The sequence below is a fragment of the Copidosoma floridanum genome, unplaced genomic scaffold (genome assembly GCF_036245765.1).
Source record: "Copidosoma floridanum isolate Cflo_tuat_1 unplaced genomic scaffold, Cflo_Japanese_pri ptg000001l, whole genome shotgun sequence".
Taxonomy (NCBI): domain Eukaryota; kingdom Metazoa; phylum Arthropoda; class Insecta; order Hymenoptera; family Encyrtidae; genus Copidosoma; species Copidosoma floridanum.
The window spans coordinates 25,390,387-25,411,600 of NW_028321878.1; the positions used below are offsets into that span (position 1 = coordinate 25,390,387).

The 21,214-nt window shown below is 36.1% G+C and overlaps 1 protein-coding gene across 2 annotated transcripts in view; it reads right to left on the bottom strand.

Moving 5' to 3' along the window:
- LOC149376113 (uncharacterized) overlaps positions 1-21,214 on the bottom strand; it is a 357,203-nt gene that overhangs the window by 160,794 nt on the left and 175,195 nt on the right. The window contains exon 2 of one of the 2 annotated variants that reach the window (XM_089591392.1): positions 15,584-15,817. The exons of the other annotated variant lie outside the window; for it this stretch is intronic. Coding sequence (XP_089447518.1) covers positions 15,584-15,817 — 234 coding nt within the window. The remainder of the gene's footprint in view (positions 1-15,583; positions 15,818-21,214) is intronic. 2 annotated transcript variants of the gene reach the window in all.

Consider the following 21,214-nt stretch of genomic DNA (forward strand, 5'->3'; position numbering starts at 1 on the left):
CTGCGAGCCCCTTTAATCTACTAGCAGCAGCACCCTGTACCGAATTCAAAAGATGCTGCAACCGAGTAACTCCCGACATGTTTGTCTGCGACTGCATTACGGCTTCGAAGCGTTGTTTAAAACTCTCCCAGTCCTCCTGTCGACCGGAGAACATGGGAAGCAAAAGCAAAGGCAAGGTTGAAGTGGACGTCGTTACTAGACCAGGCTCAATATTAAGGCCTTAATGACCCGGAGGCATTGACTTTGCATTATTAAGTGCACGAATTTTTGCCGCCAACAACGAACGAGCATCAAGATATGCAGTTTCCGTCCGCGCATAACCGTCCTGACGAAAATAATCATGATCCATTAATTGATCCCCGTACTCCATAAGTGCATAATGCTCAGTTACAAACGTTGACCAATATTGCTCCAACAAGGGCGCACGCGACTCATATTGCTCTATAGTCTGTTTAGTCGGACCGGCTTTCTCAAAAGTATTTTGTGCGAAATTAATAATTAACTGTGCGCGTCGCACCTGCTTCGAAACAGCAGTCTGTGCCATCGTGCCAATCTCGATGTATTCTCAACAAGAAACAAAAATTCACTGTACTTTCCTTACAACAATTAACGATAACAAAAAACCTTCACAGTAAAATTAACAATAACAAGTATAAAAGTTCCAATCTTCTACTTGAGCATCTAAAACAAATTTTTAAAATCAAAGTTAAAATTCCTTCGAATATGCTTACAAGGTACCAAAAGCAAGTTTTGTATTAAAACCACAACAACAACACAAAAGTTCGGCTGAGCCAAGCGTCTACTTATCGGTATACAGCGAGCAGGTATCTCAAGCAGCGACGGTGACCTCTCCGTGCTCAATGTGTAGCACGTACATCAGGAATAATCGCCGAAGGTAAACAATCGTGACCTCAAAGTTGTTGATGCTTGCCGTCCTCTATCGTCATGCAGCAATGCGACTTCGCTGCGAGTATCCAATCAAAGCAGCACTACGATAACGGTGCTCAACCAGTCGAAATCACATCCCAGAAAGACGGAAAAGGGCTAAATTCCCAATGCGTCCGAGTTGAAGACAACTGCTTTTTTCTACGAGTACATTTTTTTTTGTTACAACCCACAGTAAATGCACCGACACAACGATACGAAGAAAAAACGTTTCCTCTCACTATCAACCACGCTCTGCTACCAAAAATGTTGACGCTTAAAGTCAATCAAATTATTGACTATCATACGTGGATCAACTGCCACAATTTATGCCATGGTTGATAGTAAAGGAAAGGAATACAAAATAAACTCCAAGAACAATTTTCTAAACTCATGGAACGAAATTGACTTTATTTGTTTTACCTTTCGAAAAGCCTCGAATAATATAGTTGCCTGGCCGCTCGCAAAACACACACCTTTTATCTCTTCTTAGTAAATTTACAAAATACCTGCGCTGTGTTACTACTCTCGCTCGCAGATGTTGAGGTGAGACGAAGGCCTTGATTTGACGAAGGAAAAACGATGTATTCGTCGGTGCCTCCAAAAGACTGCTCGTTGCTGATGAAGTCCACGGCAATTGATAAGTTGTAGTTTTGTCGCTCTCTCGAATCTCCAAGTTTAAAGAAGAGTCGACTCCGTGGCTTCCCAATCGCTTGCTCCGGCCGAACTGAACAGAAAAACTGAACTCGAATACGCTTCACACCATCGACTACCTCAAGAAATTTTCCCCCACGCATAAGAAAAAGCGAGCTATCCTTTGTCTAGTTAATACCTAACAACACACAGACTCACACAGAGAGAGCATACCTACTACTCAAATTACAATTTTACTCTCTACTCTTACATCTCTCTCTCTCTCTCTTTCTCATACATCCGAACAGACAAGAAAAACTATTTGCGTCACACAAAAGAATGGCAAACCATTGAAAAAAATTTTAAGTGTATTAAATGCGAAAAAAGTTTCAAATGAAATTTTCACTTACAGAGACATTTGAAAAGTCATGAAAGAAACGTTCAAAAAAATATTTGTCAAAATTGTGGAAAAGGTTATGAAAGAGCAGAGCACCTAAAAAGACATTTTAAAGTATGTAATCAAAATAAACATCGTAAAAAAGATAATTGTAACAAAATTTTTTGTTATGGTCAAATAAAATTATATGTGAATATTAGACCACTTGTAACAGTTAATATATAAGGCTTTACGAATATATTCACATTATATATGAGGAAGCGGGGGGGAGCTGGGGAGATGGGGAGGGGGGCTGGGGGCAGGGGGGAGTTGGGGAGATCGGGGCGGAGCTAGCAAAAATGTAGGATTACTCGAAAAATACAAGAAAATAAAAGAATAACTACCTTTTTTGGGGGGGAGCTGGAGGGGAGCGGGGTTGAGGTGGGGGAAGCGGGGGGGAGCAAATTGTAAAAGATTTAAACACAATAAAAATTAATTATTGTATTATATTAGTATGAGAAAATTTTTTTTAATTTTTGAAAATTTTGAAAAAACAAGGAAAATTGTGTAAACAATTATTTATTTATTTTAAAAGTAACAAATTAATGATAAGTGAATGAATGTTTATTATTACGTATTATCAAAGCTTCTGTGCTAAAATATACTTATTTTGAAATTTAGGAGACGTGTAAAAAAAAAAATTTCATTAAATCAGTTATCTATTATTTAAAATCGAACTATTTTATCTAAAGTTTATATAATTCAAAATGTGGGATAAGGTAATGTCATATGGCGTTATGTGGTAAAGAGGAAACCGTAAGTACTGTCACGGATGACGAGGGTAAGAGGAGAGAATCAAGCAAAATCCACTTTTGTCACACATTTTCTCAGGGTCAAAATCTGAAATAGTTGATTTACTATTGCTCATAACGCGCCTAACTTTGGAGAAGTATAACTTTCAAAACTTAATGAAGAATTACAAATGCAGATAATTATACAGTCAAACTTTTTATTTGTTAACAATGTTTCACCCCATACAAAACAAGTCCAAGGCCCTTATCAGGTTCAACCTAAATACTTACAATACAATTTGTTACCATCGAAGGTATTATTTCATAAATTATTAAATATTTAAATAATTATTATTCTTTAAATTCCATCGTCTTACATAAATTTAATTTTTAAATGTCCCACACAATTCCAATTTCAAACTTTGCGCTTGATAGTACTACTTACTACTCGAGAGCTGGCAATTACTAGTTTTTGGTAAACATCGCAAGAAAAAAAGTAGCTTATAGTATTTAAGAAGGGCTGCGCGACTTCTCAAAATTATTTTTCCGATCACCTGATCTGAAGCCAAAGCTAGGTTCTCGCTTATCTGATGAGACCTATTAGACCTTCTGAGAAGGCTATTAAATAATTTGTAGGATAATTGTTAATCACTACTAACGAATTTGTTTAACAAAGAGAGTAAGGTAATTGAACTTGGAGCGAAATATTAAATTATACCTTTATGAGTTAAAATAATTTTAGTATAATGTAAGATATTATAAAGCATAATTAAATTAATAACGAAGAGTAAAGACGTGACGACAGTTAATTGCAAATATATGTGTGTGTGCGTATGTGTACGGTAATACAGCTTGTAGCAACTCAGTATCTACTAGTAACTTACTATTCACGTATTATACATCACAAATCGCCGCACACGTGTGCAACTACGCATTTGAAGTTTAACTGTTGAACTTGCATGGGTAATTGATATTGGTACTTGTTCACGAGGGAAGGGGTTTTATGCTGCTCCCAATCCAGTTCAGTCGTGTAGAGGTGGAAGTGGTTTACGGCGGAAAATGAATGTAACGCAAATGTGCAATAAAAATTTATACAATATATTTACAGTGCTTAAATTATGAAAATGTGCTCAAGTGAAGGCAAGCGGAGAGAAGCTTTCTCTGCCACCGCGGCGCGCTAACTAACATACTATGCTCGCAGAGCAATATTTATAGAGACAAAAGTTAAAGTAGAAATTCTAGTACATTGATAAATAAAGGTACAAGAGTAAAGGTAAAACGGTCTCTTGGGCATTGCAAATGTACGCGATGATAAAGGCGTATGATCGGAAAATTACTTCAACTTTAATATAAAAATAACGAACGTGACGCAATTTGAATTTAGAAAAGGTTTGTCGGCAAATATTCAGGTACAAAACTGAACAGTACTATTAGATATACACTATACACTTATACAGTAATAATGGAACATGCGCTGTATACATATAGTGTATACAGTTTACAGTATACACATTGACACATGGCAAAAGCTATACACCAATATAGTACGTAGTTACACGAGTTAAGGTAGTTACGTAGTACGTAACGAACTATACGTACACCATTAACACACACATATGCGGTGTGATTCAAAATTCAAAAGCGCACTATGCACACTGCGCAGTGGCTGCCGTTAGACAAGGAAAGAGTACTTACGGCCATACCCCGCCGCACTCCACCGTGCCTTCAAGCTACTCTCTCCTTCTCTACCGCTGGCCAATATAGAGCGGGATCCCCCTCTTCTCCCGCCCCCCTCACTGCCACTTTTTTCTCTCACGCTTACACATGACTCTCTACAGGGATCGCCTTGCTTCTAAATGAGAGCGATCTGACGTGAAACCAAGAGTTTTTCCCCATCTAAAATCGTCTAACGCATCTAAAGAAGTTTTCACTTCAAAAACCTACTAGGCTTGATCAGAAGATTAAGTCCACCTTTACGCAAGCATGCAAAAAAAATGAATAAGTTAGCTAGACCATTTCAAGCCAGCTCAGACGATTAGCTCTATGTATCGGCAGTCACTCTCGAAGGTTCCAGAACACTCTTGTGCCAGCTTTGAAAAAAAATGGGATGGCCCCTATCCTATCCTGGCTTATGTGTCAGGAAATATCTACCTGGTCACTGTGGGCCAAACTACCACGAAGCCTCACGTTTTCCAACTCAAACTTGCCCACACCGAGGACATCGATCGCCATCAACGCCCAAATGCACACTTCGACCTGCCAACATCGACAACTCCATAGTTCATCGCAGACCCAGAGTCTCCTACAAGACTTAATCAGGGGATGAAGCCACCCAAGGCTAACGAGATAAGCAGAGCGGACAAGTCCACTAGACCATTCCGAAACAATTCAGAAGAATTAGGTGAAGTCCGAGTACAGCCACCTGGGGCTCCTGATGGGCCATACCAACGCTACAACTTACGACTACGAAAATAAAGTAAAGTGTAGTAAAAGTAAACACATATATTGAAAAGACACTTAATAAAGTAATATGAGTGTAAGTATGCATGAAACCGCGGACCTGTGTCTTTTAAGAACGAATGAAGGAATGGTCGCGAACATTTATATCGAGAGGAATATCTATTCCATCTCCTGTAGTTCTGCTACTGCTTCAAAAAACTTATCACAAACTCCTTAAGACGGGGGGAGGGCAAGGGCGTTATCGTCTAGGGTATTGTTTTATTAATTATTAAATAGTGAAATAAATATTATTCTTTAAATTCAATCCTTTTATGTAAATTTGATTTTAAATGTCACATGTAGCTCCAATTTCAAACTTGGTGCTTGATAGTACCACCTACCACTCGAGAGCTGGCAATTACTAGTTTATGGTAAACATCGCAAGAAAAAAGTAGCTTATCGTACATAAAACGGGCTGCGCGACTTCTCGAAATTATTCTTCCGATCACCTGATCTGAAGCCAAAGCTAGGTTCTTGCTTATCCGATGAGACCTATGCTACGGAAGTGGCCAGAGCACTGCTTGATTTGAATAAAACACCTATATTTACTTCTACATGAAACTCAGTGTGTCAACTCTCTATTTCACCCGCTCTCATTAACCATTATCGGCACAACTTGCTCTAGGGCCTAACTACTATCTGACAATCAAGAGAAAGAGACAAGTGCACTGGTTACAAGCTCTTCTTGACTCTCGTTAATCACCACCCAATGACCCACCAGCAGCCCAAACTTCAGTGGTGAAAAGGAATTCCAGCAGAAGTGTACTACCACTCCACGCCTAGAGTCTCTAGCACACCCAGATAAAAATTTGTCATAAGTTCTTACACAAGTTCTTATGTAATTTCTTAGATAATTTCTTATGTAATTTTTTACATATGTTCTTATGTAAGTTCTCATATAAGTTCTTTAAATAGAACTTATGTCAGAGCTTGTATACGATCTTACATTTGCTTATCAACCAAGAACTTACATAAAATTTTATGTAAATTCTTATGTAAGTTCTTGTAAAAGTTCATGTATTAGTCGTTTAAGTGCATTTAATTACTATCTACATACATACACAGTGAATTTTAAAATTTTTTCTGCATAAGAACTGTTAGAATAGATAATATAAATTAGTAAATACCAAAAAAAAGCATCTCTCACCTCCATTAAGGGGATTTAACCCTGGTCCAGAGAATCTCCAGTCAAGTGTCTTAGCCACTTGGCCAGAGTGGATACGATTTATGGAAAATAATTGACGTCCTCATAAGGTACTTCTAGAACTAATGTTTATTTTTTTATTTTGTGGATAACATTTACCACCTTGGTTACCTCATTGGTTAATTAACATTTTATAAATGTACATATAACATTGGTTTGAGTTTGATAATGCGTTACTCAACAATAAATCTAGTAATTGATTTCACAACTACTTTCGTTCACGGATTTCATTTGAACTTTACTTATACTTTTTATTTTAAGGAAAAAATAATTTATTTTTAAAAGTGTAATAAATTTATTGTAATTGCTACAACAAAGTTAAGGATTAACTTTTTCTCTTCAATACTTCAATGTTGGTATCGAAAACCAGCAGTAAAAATAATTTCACTCTTATTTATACATTACTCAAAAAATTATATCAATTTCTTAAATATAAGTTTACACATAAAATAAAGTTTAAAAAAAAAGTATTTAATTTTAATAAAAAAAGGAAAAACGTTTCTTAACTAGTATCAGAGATTTTAAAAAGCATTAACTTGAGGACTTAATAACATCATTGTTAGTATCAGGTGTACCTTCTGAGGGCGTCAATTCTTTCCCATATATCGAATCCACTCTGGCCAAATCGGTAAGACACTTGCCTAGAGATTCCCTAGACCAGGTTCAAATCCCCTTAGTGGAGGTAAGAGATACTTTTTTTTTGTATTTACTAATTTATATTAGCTATTCTAACAGCTCTTATGCAAAAAAAATTTTTTAATTCACCATGTATGTATCTAGATAGTAATTAAATACGTTTAAAGGACTGATACACGATCTTTTATAAGAACTTACATAAGAAATTACATAAGAAATTACGCAAAAACTTATGTAAGACCTTATGACAAATTTCAGCTGGGCAGGGTGCTTACTGCTGCTTGATCTCGACTGCTGATCGAGACCCTCGAAAACGACTCTGGCTACCCTTAACCCTTCCTCTCTGTTCAAAGCCATCTACCTTTTAATAACCTAAAAGGCTGGTCTTAACAAATATTTAAGAACAACAAATGTTTAACAATAAACAATAGCACTAGAAAAATTCTAAACTCACAAATGGTAGTATGACAAGCAACATTAGCACCTCCTAAAACATTTAATTAGTGACTATGAATATAACGTTAAGAATCGAACTTTTATTGTACCAAATACTCATCTATTGGTGCGTAAACGTGCACTAAAACGAGTACCACACACATATTATTGACAAAATATTTTTATCCATACGAAGTAAATGTTTCGTCAATCACAATACCATATAATTTGCTAGTATATATCAGTGCCCTCCGGTGAATTTGGAAATTCAAAGTAATCAGTGATCCGTTGGGGGCGAAATGTAAGAAAATAAATAAATACAAGTAAAGTGTATTTAAATTTTCTGCGTTGATTTATTGATGCGCAACGTTTCGCTGACAATATGCGTCAGCCTCATCAGGCGCAGGTACGCGAGAATTCGTAAGTTTGGTTGACTTACTCGTCACCTGACTCAGTCGACAGCACGACAGGTGATGAGTAAGTCAACCAAACTTACGAATTCTCGCGTACCTGTGCCTGATGAGGCTGACGCATATTGTCAGCGAAACGTTGCGCATCAATAAATCAACGCAGAAAATTTAAATACACTTTACTTGTATTTATTTATTTTCTTACATTTTGCCCCCAACGGATCACTGATCACTTTGAATTTCCACAATACCATATATTTTCGTTAAAGTTATTTGTTGTTTTCTCCATAATTTTTGCTCTACAAATATCTTTTATGACTTCTGAAATTTAAGACAGCATAAACTATTTTAATTTCTTTTCAGTATCTTCCAATCTTTTATAAAATTGAATAATACTGCTGTAAGCAGGTTTGATGGCTTAGTAGATAATTTGATAGCCTCCTAGTCTAAGAACTTCATAATAGCTAGGGTATGCTTGACACAATTGCTGCACTCTGTAAATAGTACCTAGTATAATGAATGAACAAATCCTCTGAGGGGAAGTTTTGTTATGAAAGTCTCGCATACTTGGGAAAAAAGGAGGGTAATGAGGAAAAAAACGTCGTAACCGTCGTTGAGTCTATACGTAAAACGTTTAAACAAAATAAATTAATTTTGAAAAGAATAAATAACGTACGGTTTTTATTTAAAAAAAAAGACTAATTGGTAAAATTTTTTGGCACATTGGCCGGAAATCAAAATAAAGTAAGAATTCCCAAAAATTTTTGTCGTGCTTCAAACTATGCAGAGGAGTCAAAACCTATCCAAAGGGGGACCACTAGCTAGATGGCAGCGACTTTTGGATTAGGAAAATGGCAGCAGTTCTTCTGAAATGGATTTGGAAGAGATTCCGAGGCTGAACTGGTTTTGGAGAGCCCTGGAAGGCGAAGAGCAACTTGTCAACTTTAGAAGTTTGCAGCCGAATAGCAACGTTGGATAAGTGGCACAAGAGAGAAGCAGTGGCGGTAGTTCACCCTCCCGTCCATAACGATGATGAAGCAGAAATAGCATAGCAAGAAATAGGGCAATCGCACCATCCCCAGCCTCAGTCTGTGGTCGAACGCAACATTCTCGCACCAATCAGTTCAGCGTGTCAGCTACACCTAATCTGGACGCAGTTTCCGTCGCCCCAGCCCTGGTCCCAGCCCCTGTCCACGGTCAAGTACAGTGTCATCACGCCCATCAGATGAACATGCCATCAGCTGCTCCTAACCTGGAGGTGGCTCCTGACGCAACTCTAGTAGCAGTTCGTGGTCAAGCACTGCGTTTTCGTCCTGTTCCCGATGCTGGCTTTGCAGCTATGGGGGCACCTCCAGCTACTGTGGTAGCTTGCTCCCGAGTACCATGTCATCGAATTGTTCCCAATGCTGACTTTAGTGAGTATTAAGAGTGCTTTGACGGCCAATAAAGAAGCTAGTTTTCAGACTAATAATTCTGTGTTACTTAACAGAATAGCATCGAAGCTTTTGCTGACTTTTACTGGAAATCCACTTGACTGGAAAAAACTTAAGCAAGCATATTGATTGCTAACCGAGAAAAATGCTATACAAACCGATATAATCTATTCAGGCTTTCCAAATCGTTAAAGGGTGATGCTCACAATGCAACTAACACTTTTTTTGTAACTGGAAACAGTACGCATAAGATAATGCAGATGTTAAAAATGAGATTCAGAAAGAATAACATGATTTTATAAAAGACTTTGAATGATGTACAGAGTTTACCGCGAATTGGCGATCATAAAAGTAACTTAATTAAAGTCACGACTCGATTAAAAAAATCTGTAGTGGCAATAAAGTCTGTGATCAAACTAGGCTACTTGTTTTTTTTAAATCTGTCAAGCGAGACGATAAAAAATTCCTGATTCAATGATTGTTCAATACATCCCATATACTGCTTTCAAGTGATACATTAAAAATATTAACATTGAAAATTATCGGCTTGGAAAAAATTAACGCCTTTGACAACAACGGTTCTGCCACGACGCTTATCAATTTGAAAGTAGTGAGAAAAATTGGAGTTAAATGTACAAAATAAAGTATTTCTTTGATAAGTTTTACTAGAATTACTTTCGTAGAAACTTTTGATTAATCCAATGATGTTTGGCGTGAAGTCGTCCCCTTATACCACGTTGTTTATCAAAGACAAAAACAACGACTTGTTTTCATTAAAGTATCCAACGAGCATAAAAAGTTTAAAAAAGAATTGTTACATGGAAGATTTCTCAGATAGTTATGAATTGTACCTTGAAGCTTTAGATCGCGTTTGTCAAGTGGCAGAAATTAACAACTAATTGGGAAATGCACAGCTGGTCGAGTAACGATTTATCGATTTTGCGTGGCGATGACAAGAAAAATACATTATTACAGTCATTAGATCCAACCTAGAATTATAAAGAGACAATTTTAGGATAACAATAGGATAATCATTTCGATAAACTAGGTATTAATACAAATTTCAAAACAATAAATAACGAATTAATTACTGGTAATAAGGTATCTACAAAAACTGAATTTTTAGCTGTTATTATGTCGATTTTTGATTACCGCAGCAGCTGAAGATATGACCGCGGCACCAAAGTCAGCATCAAGAGCGATTTGGCGACATGGTGCTCGTGCGCGGGATACCACAGACGCTGGGGGTGCTCCTACGGCTGAAAAGTCAGCATTGAGAAGAGAACGAAGACGCAGTGCTTGATCATGAGCTGCTACTAGAGGTGCGTTAGAAACTGCCTTTAGGTTAGAAGCAGCTGCTGGCACGTTGATCTAATCGGTGGCGTGACGACCGCGACGCGCGACGCTGCGCTTGACCACAGACTAGAGCTGTGACCAGGAATGGGGCGACAGAAGCTGCTTCTAGATAAGGTGCCACTGGCACAGGGATGGTGCGATCGGGGCTGGCACTATTTCTGCTTTATCATCATCAAGGAGAGGGTAAACTACCACCACTGCTTCTCTCTCGTGCCGCAATGGTTTTCGGTTACAATTGGTGATAATTGAACCATCACTCTCCATGATTAGCTTCAGGTCGAGATAATTAACTTTATTATTAGTTACTATTTCAACTGTAAATTGTAAGTTTGTAAAATTAATTCAATATATCTAAAGTGTAGTAAGTTCGATGTGCTAAAACTCAAGTAAAGATATTATCAACGTACCTGTAATAAAATGGTTTTTCAAAACCAAGAGCATTTAGACATCTTTCTTTTAGATCGTAGATATTTCCAATTAGCCTTAATAGTTTTCATAATGATGTCTCCACCTGTGTTAGTAAACAGGCTAATAACATCTAAGCTTATTAACTAAGAAGGTATACTTATTGTGTTTATTTTCTCTTCAAGTTGTCAAGTATTTTTGATGAATGACTTTGTTTTTCGAATGGTACTATTAAAAAAAGTCGTAAAAAGTTTTAAAGAAATATATGAAGGGAAGTTTATCGCAGATACAATAATGCGAATAGAAAATTCTGCGTTATACACTTTGACTAAACCATAGCAACGCGACAAACATGAATTTTTAATTTCGTAATCATTCAAGTAAAACCCACTACCTTCAAATAAACCCAACTTTTTCTAACGCTCTAACAATATTGATGTTATCTTAATTATTTCATTAAGATGACTTAGGAGCATCTTTTCGTACTTTAGCTTTAGTTGATTTTCAACTTTATGTATATAACATTTTTTTTCTAACATGCAAGTAACGTTCTCTTTATCAGCTTTTGTGACTTACATGTTTTTTTTATTTTTTAAAAAACATTTGCTATAGCAACATCATTAACCTTTTTTTTTCTGTTTTATAAGTGGTCTTTAAAAAATCTTAGAACGCCTTTAAAATTTTATTTCGGATAGCATTAATAATTCTATCTTCGTTCCGTATTAATCTCTATTCTAGCATTTTAAGAAATTCAAAAACCAAAATGACATATACACAGTTTTCCTAAGGATTATGAAATCACTTTAAATCAAAATCACTATTGTTATGAATGTCAGTCGGCAATGTTTTGGTATTGGGGGGTAAAACCAAGGTATACTTATTAACTAGTCTGTTTCTACGTCTAATATGCCCAACACTTTCCTGAAAATTTGAGTATTTTTGAGATATTAAGAGATTACATTTTTTTCCTGTGCTGCATCAAAATTTTGTAATTACTTTATTGTGTTTTTTCTACAAATAAAATGTAGGAAATCTGAAACTATAATGTTATAGTTGTCTGCTTTTTTTTTAATAATTTAATTATTCAGTCTTTAGATTTTTCAAGATATTTTTTATAAATATTTCTGTCAGCTATTACGTTGTTTAGTATATCTATGTTAGTAAACACTTTTCAAAATTTAGCTTCTTGCAAACTTGCTATTAAATCTCAAATCATTTAATTTTGTAAACTATAACCAACTATTCATTGACAACAACTTCAAATTGCTAATACACCCTTTTGGATAAAGGACACAGTATCCCCGCTAACTTGTCGTAGGGTCATTGACTCATACTTTTAGACAGTTGTGTGTGATACTCGGTGTAGTGAACACTTACACACCAATACTTTAGTATTCGATACTAGAAAAGCACGATTCCAAACGTTACATTCGTGGTCGCTGATTGAATATCATCAGTTCTTGTGAAAATTTTTTTGTTTTTAAATATTTTACTGTAATTATTCAGATAAAATCTCATAAGGGCCTTAAACTTGTTCTGTACGTGCTGAAACACAAATAAAAAGTTTGACAGTATAATCATATGCGTTTATAATTATTTCATTAGCAACATAGGCTGTCATTAGAGCCAATCAATACAATAAAAAAACCTGTCAATACAATAAAAATTGAATCCATTAGTAGAAATGTAAATCCAAACATAATAATAAAAACCATTATTCAGTGAAATTGACTGGATTTGATTTATGTACAACAGTGTAAGTGTAGTATAGTATGTTAATTACACGTCTACCTATTTTCTGGATTTTTTCATATCCTTTATATTTCATTTTTATCACACGGTCCGTTTTTTCCCTTATTACCCTTCTGTTTTCCCAAGTATGCGAGACTTTCATAACAAAACTTCCCCTCAGAGGATTTGTTCAGTCATCATACTAGATACTATTTACAGAGTGCAGCAATTGTGTCAAGCGTACCCTAGCTATTATCAAGTTCTTAGACTAGGAGGCTATCACATTAACTACTAAGCCATCAAACCTGTTTACAGCAGTATTGTTTAATTTTATAAAAGATTGGAAGATAGTAAAAAGAGATTAAAATAGTTCGTGCTGTCTTAAATTTCAGGAGTCATAACAGATATTTGTAGAGCAAAAATTATGGAGAAAACAACAAATAACTTTAACGACAATATATGGTATTGTGATTGACAAAACATTTACTTCGTATGGATAAAAATGTTTTGGCAATAATATTTTTTAAAAAATTTGAAGGTTTCAAATACTTATTGAGCTTTTCACACGGACATCTTTTTCAGCTTTAACAGGAAAAAAATACATTTCTTCTTAATGTGAGCAAAATCACACAATGAATACCATCATTTATTGCATCAAAATTTTTTTAATTCTCTTTCTTGACTCACGTTTCCAACAAACATGACTACCTGGATTTCTCAGGGTGATCTTTTCTAGCCTGTTATTATAGCACCAGACTGATCGGGAGAATAACTTTAACGTCTGAAGCGTTACAGCTGGTAGTAGAGCTCTTTCCCAATGTCTCCTGGTATTACGCCAAAGATGTTGGTGTCTAAAACACCTTCTTTTTTTGTAGACTCAGTTGTTTTGATGATCAAAGGTGGGGAGATTCGTTCGTAAAGTTTGCCCATTGGAGACTATCCCGTTTGCTAAAGTTTATTTTTCCTTTCTGGCAGTCGAGGGGGTAATATAAGGTCGTCGATCGTCAGGGTTCCCAGCCTTGCGACGAACTACTTCACTCGTGACGTCTACGAGTGAATAACTGACTTGGGTTAATAGTGTCTGCTTTATACAATCTTTTAGTTGACGAATCGTTGTCGGAAATGGTAGTAAAAATGTATTTGTTGGCAAGGTAGTTTGAGCTTAGGTAGCCCATAAAAGAACTGATGAGATTGATGGTCAAATAGGAAACGTGAATACTTATAATGGCCCTAAAAAAGGCCAGTGGTCAAACTTCCAGCTATTTCTTATTATTATTATTTTTAATGATGGAGAGCTGGCTACGAGTAGCTCGGCTCTTACTCTCAGAATCTCTGGGTCTGGAGATCGTGCTGAAGGAAGGTACGCTGATGGCCGAAGAATATCTTGTATTTGGGTTATTCCTTAGATAACCAACCATTCAACGTTGGTTGCAGAAGTGGGCTTGGACTTTTTCTATGGGTATGCCATTGGGACAAACCACTAAGGGGGAGGTTGATGAAATTTTTATTTGATGTAGCTACCCAAACTCCTTAGGATTGTTTTTCCTGGCTTGCTGATGTAGCGAAATCTGATCTGGTAGCACTAAGTCAATTAGCGGAACGACCACGAAATCTCTAATAGTTACAACAAATTGTACTCTGACCAGACGTTTTCTGGTATTATGCCAGAGACGTTAGCATTAAGAACACCTTTTACTTGTGACACTCGTTAATCTTGGTAGTTCAGGATAGAGTTCGTCATAAGTCGCTTGTCCATTAAGAAACAGTGTTGTCGATAGCCAAGATATCCAGCTGCACAACTCCCAGCTCTATGCTTTTTGCTCTGCCGATGATCGACTGTAGCACTTAGTACTTTGCTTGGGGATATACAAACCAGACTTAATTAATTCAATTGCAGATAGCTTCGATTTTACTCCTACGCAACCTAGCGGATCCTACTAAACTAAAGTAAAAAGCTAGCGTATTTTTGTATAATTTTAAGCTTATTTATTGCTAATGTTGTTAACTATTTTAAGATAAAAACTATACTAAAACCATCTAGGACGTGTCAAGAATCAGTATGCAAAATTTCAACAAGATTGATTGAGAAGTTCTCGTGGTTAGCGATTACAACGGTTTTAGCGACTTTGCTTTATATATTAGTAAGATAAGTAAGCTTAAATAGAACTTAATCTTATGACGTTTCGAACTCTTTCATACGAAAGATGCAAACAATTGTATCATAAGAATAGCTTTTATAAAACCACTACTATATTAGTACTTTAAGTTGTACGGAATTTCAACTGAAAAATTGTATTTAAGAAGAACTTGTTTTTCAATTTACTCAATTTTGTATTGTTAAAATGTATCTTATAATTTTTCAATTAATTGTAATAAGAAGTTTGGTAATTTTAATTAGTTTCGATTTTAGAAAGTAGAGTGATACTTGGGAGCTATGTCATATAAGTATATTAAGCAGATAAACAGATTGAATTTTCTTTACTTTAAGACACAGAAGCAACCACCGCAATGTTTTATTGGTAATTTTTTAAGAAATCTTTTCTAATATAAATTTTATAAGCTATAAGGATCTAAATTATGGATCATATAAGTTCTCTGAAAACTTGACTATAAACTGTCTTATTTTATTTCCAAACTTTAAAAAAAATACTAAAAAAAAATTTTTTTTGCATTATCTTATGCTTCTACACAAAAATTTATCATAATTACAAAAAAAAGTTACTAATAATTCTTTTTGTGGGGTAAAATACCTATGAACGAAAAGTCTTTGATAATAGCATTGTAGTTCAGCAAAAATTTCACCGTTAACACGTTTTCATTTCTAATGGCATGCATTATTGGTGTCCAACCAAATGAATTTTTTCTCTGCAAACATTGCCTCCCATGCCTTAAGACAATATCTCTAAGTACATCAACGCAGCCGTTAGCTGCACATACATGAACAATATTCTCTTTGTATCTGTTGCCAACATCCATTGAGTAATCTGAAAAATATAAGAAAGTGCTACTTTTTAACGATATCTTTTGCAATATATATATATAACAATATATATATATATATAACAATATATATATATAACATACTAAATTCACCCTAGTCAATCAACAAGTGTATTGCATTTCACAAATTAATGCCAGGAATTTTTATTTAATATCATGGCGAACAAATCATACATTTCTTTAAAAAATTCAACTCCCTATAAGGATGTTTTGTTTTAGTCCTGTTTGCCCTGATAAAATATGTAAGAAAGGGTAGAATAATAAACCATAGGTGCTGTATTTACACCTCACTAAGCTCTACACAAGTGTGTTAAAGCCCGGAAACATGAGATCGTGAATGACAATTGGATTATTAAATGTTTTGAAAAGGCTTTCTCTAAGGTAGCAAGTCACTTAACTATGAAAATGTTTCCAAAAAAATATGTGTTGTAAAGAAACACTACATGAATACAGCAAACAAAATTGCGTTGACTGATTTAGAAAAAAAGTTTATTAAATTTCTCTTTTTCGTTGTGTTTAACGTGAGCTCAAACGTGTAGTCAAAGAAATTTTAGAAAAATACTTATTAGGCTTGACATAGCCATGAGAATGTTTTAAAAAACTGATGTGTTATGTAAGACAATTTTATTAATACACGTTCAAAGTCTTAACAAAATTGCGTCTGAACTTTTGGAGATATTTGGCTAACCGTAAACAAATTTGTTTGCAGCTTTTATGCTACACTCATGTGAGAGATAAGGACGCACTAAGTACACTGTCAACTGTGATATCGAATTCTCACGTGGCATGATGGCTTTTCATAAAATCACTTGTATAAACCGTTCGACTTAGAATTATGATCTAAGACTTGGTAAGGCCGTTCGTGAGACTTTGTACTTTAATGCTATATCATTACCATTATTTATTTTGAAAACTCATACTTTTCTTGAAAAAAGATCAGATTGACGATGCCGTTAACTCCTTATTTTTTATCGGCTATAAGAACAGTATTTATATCTACTTATTTAAAAATAAATGTATCATTATTGCTTGTATATCTCTTAGAGTCATGTTAAGATTTCTCAGTATTTACGTCATTTAATTTATACTACAAGATACATTTCCCATAATTGAGAGAGCAGACGTTTTTGGTCTAGATTAGTACATCAGACTTTATAGCAGCGCCTTCTGCACATGCACGTGCCCCCCTCTACTCCCCACCCTCACAGGATTGACCTAACTCCCTGAATGTAAAGTGCAATTCTTAGAAGTGTTATTGTGAATAAGAAGTCAAACTAAAGAGGTTTTACGATGGGTCAGCACGTTACTCTGTGTATATGTATATTGTATAAATGTAGATATATGCACGCGCGCACACACACACACACGTGTTAGCTCTTCACTGTGAAGTTCTGAGAACCTTTATTATTTAAAAGTCATTCATCATCAACTGTCTGAAAACTTTCAGTGGGAAAAGTTATTCCATTTGACTTCAGAATATCAATGCAAAGTTTTGGCTCTAAATGTTCTACTTCATAAATTTTCATGTAATTTTAATAATTATTCACCACCTGTCCATTGAGTATTGTGTGGTCAACGTAGTCTGCTAGGTTATCTGTTCTATTTCTCAGCAATAGCATTGGAAAGATAAAGTTTTAGTGTACAATACTTATATATTTATCATCTAACACTTTTGTTTGATGTTGGGATTTATCGACCATGCTATGTTACGCTTAAAAAATATAAAAATAACTGTTATGTTTGATATTTGCCTATTTTCAATACCACTAGGGGATAGATGGTAGGCGATTTCATTTAAAAGAAGAGAACACTATTTGGTAAAACAAACACAAATAAACAATAGTTTATTCAAACAAATAAGAGAAATAAAAGAAAATTTACACCACTTCAAGTCAATGACAACGAAGCAAGTCACGACGCTTGACAATGATTATACCAGCCGCTTACGGCCCTGAGATGCTTGCAGGCACAACCGCTGGCTGCCGTGTCTTAAGCCAATCTGACTCAGCTCCGCTAACTTGCTCCTCGCTTATCGTGGCGCTAGCGCATCGCCGAGTCGACGTACTAAACTCATATATACCGCTGTTTGTATTTTTCCTGCTCTTGTTCGATTCTTTCGCGTATGCTTTCTTCTACTCGTGCAGGTGGGATATAGCTTTCAGAGCATCTAACGTTAAATGTCTTAAAGGACCGTCGTCAAATCTCGGGCAATATCCCAACAACGCTTTATACGGAGTTTTTCTGGTTGCCGCACTTACCGAAGAATTAATATCACGCGCAATTACCTTTACCTATTTATCCCAGGTTTTTTCATCGTTACTTGCTGCAATTATTAATGCAGATAACAACGTTTGATTAAGACGCTCAATCAGCCATTAGCTTGCGGGTGACGGCTCCAATTCAGAACGTGATATATTCCATATCTCTCGCAAAATTTTTAAAAATTAGTGAAGTGTACGCAGTACCTCGATCTGTGACCATTTTACTCGGAGATACATACAGATTAATAAATTCAGTTAATTTCTTAACCGTCACCAAACTAGTTACATTTTTAACAGGCTCGAGAAAAATGAACTTCGTCAAATTATCGATCAGACCAAAGATATACTTGTACCCACTTGAAGTCGTCGGAAATGGCTCAACGTGATCAATATGTACTAATGAAAATGGTCGTTTTCCCGGCGCAATTGGATGAAGTTCATCGTCCTCTGGCCCCGATTTTCGCTTTGCTAGTATACATTCCAAACAGTTTCGTATGTAAACTCGCCCGTAACGCCTTAATCTTAGAAAATAGTAATATTTTTCAATACTTCTCGCGGTTTTCTTAACTCCCAAATGACTTTTGAGATCGTGATATTTTATAACTATTGATTTTCGCATTGCTTTTGGAACTACAAATAATAAGCAAACTACTTCATCACGTTCAACTTGCTTATACAAAATTCCAACTTTCAGAATAAAATTTTTAGCTTTTCCTCTTTCATCACGGCTTATTTTTTTTTCGTGCTTTTGTAGAGTTTTTATTAACTCGCAAATTTCACTATCCGAACTTTGAAACAACAAAATTTCATTCCTTTTGGTCTCAATGCTTAAAATTTCAGAATTCTCCTCGAATGGCGCTCGTAAAAGAGCATCTACATGTTGCATCAATTCACCTAGGCGATGCTTCACTTCAAGATCGTATTCTAAAATTTCGCTCATTCATCGTGTAATTTGCGCACTTTTTTTCTTCCATGCATTTAAATGCGTAAGACTTTGGTAATCCGTCACTAAAGTAAACTAAAGTTGATTTCAATCAAAAACGGTCTCAGACGTTCTAAGGTCCATGCCATGGCCATCAGCTCTAGTCTACTGGAATGATAACTTGCCTCAGCCTCAGTTGTACACTAACAAATCGCATAAACTAGCACTAACTGATAATCCACAGAATCTGCCAGCAACAATAATGCTCTTAAACCTAGCGATGAGGCATCAGTATGGAACTCGATTTTGACTGCCTTCGGATTGTACACTTTCAAAACGGGTTCAGATGTCAATCTTTCCTTTAACTGTTGGAATGCTTTTTCTTGCTCAGAGCCCCATTTGAAATCTACACCTTTTTTTGTTACACTCATTGGGCGAGCCATAATTGCAAAATTTTTAATAAAACGTCGAAAAAAGCTAGCAAGCCCTATAAATTGCCGTATTTCTTTTTTATTTTTCAATGGTGGATAATTTTTGATAGCACTAATTTTTCTGCAGCCAGGCTTGATAACTCCTCGGCCAACCACGAAATCTTAATACTCAGCTTCTTTTTCTCCAAACACATATTTACTTAATTTCAAAGTTAAACCCGCGTCAAATAAAAGTCTAAAAACATCCTTGGGATTTTTCATAAAGTCACTCCAATTCTCAGCGTAACGCAAATTTCGTCAAAAAAATTAAAAGCAATCCCACGCCTCCTCATTACCCCCAAAACTCGATCCATTAATTTGGCAAACAATCTTGGTGCATTTGCTAAACCGAACATTGCTCTTTCGAATTGCCCCGTTTGAGTTTCAGTTATAAATGAGCTCCTTCGCTTGCTCCATCAACGGCATTTGTAAGTGGTCACTCGCTAAATCCAGCTTCGCAAAAACTTTAGCCTTGTTCAGCTTTACATTCGGAATTGGATGGTGAATAACTTTAGTCACTTTATATAGTTTTCTATAATCGACAACCATACGTGGTGATGCGTCGCTCTTTCGCACCACAAATGCTGGACTTGCAAATTTATAATTTTTATCAGTAATAATCCCAGCGCTCCTATACTCATCGACTAATGCTTCCAAGTCCACGTGATCAACCGCATTATTTAAACAGTATGGCTTACCCCGAATTTCCGTGCAACTACTAACCTCGATGTCCATTGTAACTTCGCTAGTTACTCCGAGTTCGCTCACGTTTTTCTCTAAGCATTGCCTACACTTGTTAAGCAAGTCGACTACTTTATTTTTGCGTTAAATGCTCACGTCCGTGGAAGTATTTATCTCATCCAACCGAATTGCTTCTTTTCTATTTTTAATAACATCAAGCGACTGTATTGCCAGCACCGATTCCTCCACGCGATCACCAATTTTAACTGTCTCACTTTTTTCGCTTAAATTCATGACAGGCATTTGCACGACCCCTGATTCGAAAGCAACATTCACAAAATTCACCTCACCAGGCACTAATTTCAATTTTTCAAACGAATAGACTTTCTTCGCCGTCGTGTTTAGTTTTACTTGTGTATTTCCGTCATCCCGATTTGCACTCTCTACATCAGACAAAAATAATTCGTTTCCGCGTTGCATATAGTTTATGTCTTTCGCCTCGGTAAATGAGCGCCCTAAAATAACGTTATACTCTTGAGCAGTGTTCAGCACAATTCTAAAGATTTCCTGCCTCGGCTTTAACTTGTGATAAATCATCTTTTCAACAATTACCCCGAGAGACTTAACTTGACTCCCACCGAAACCAGATAAAACAGAACTCGCACCAATTTGCTCGAAACCAGCCTTCTCGACAGCTACCTTCCAAATTGTGTTTACCCCCGAACCCACATCGATCTAAGCTTCGAACTGCTGCTCTTCAAGTTTAACGTTTCGTATTAATCTGTTTCGCGTTCCATCAGTATTATTCGCCTCTACAAGAGTAACCTCGGAAATAACCACACCCAATTTATTAAGACAGCGCGTCGAAACATGTCCAGGCTTATGGCAAACATAACGTGTTACTTCTTTTCTCGGAGCTAGACATTCGCGGGCAAAATAACCTCACCTACCGCAGTTGTAATAAGCCTTTGTGCTACCCTGCTGCAACCTTGCTGTTCTGTTACCTCCGTCCTGCTGCTGTTGCTTCGCTCCTCCTTGAGTTGTTGA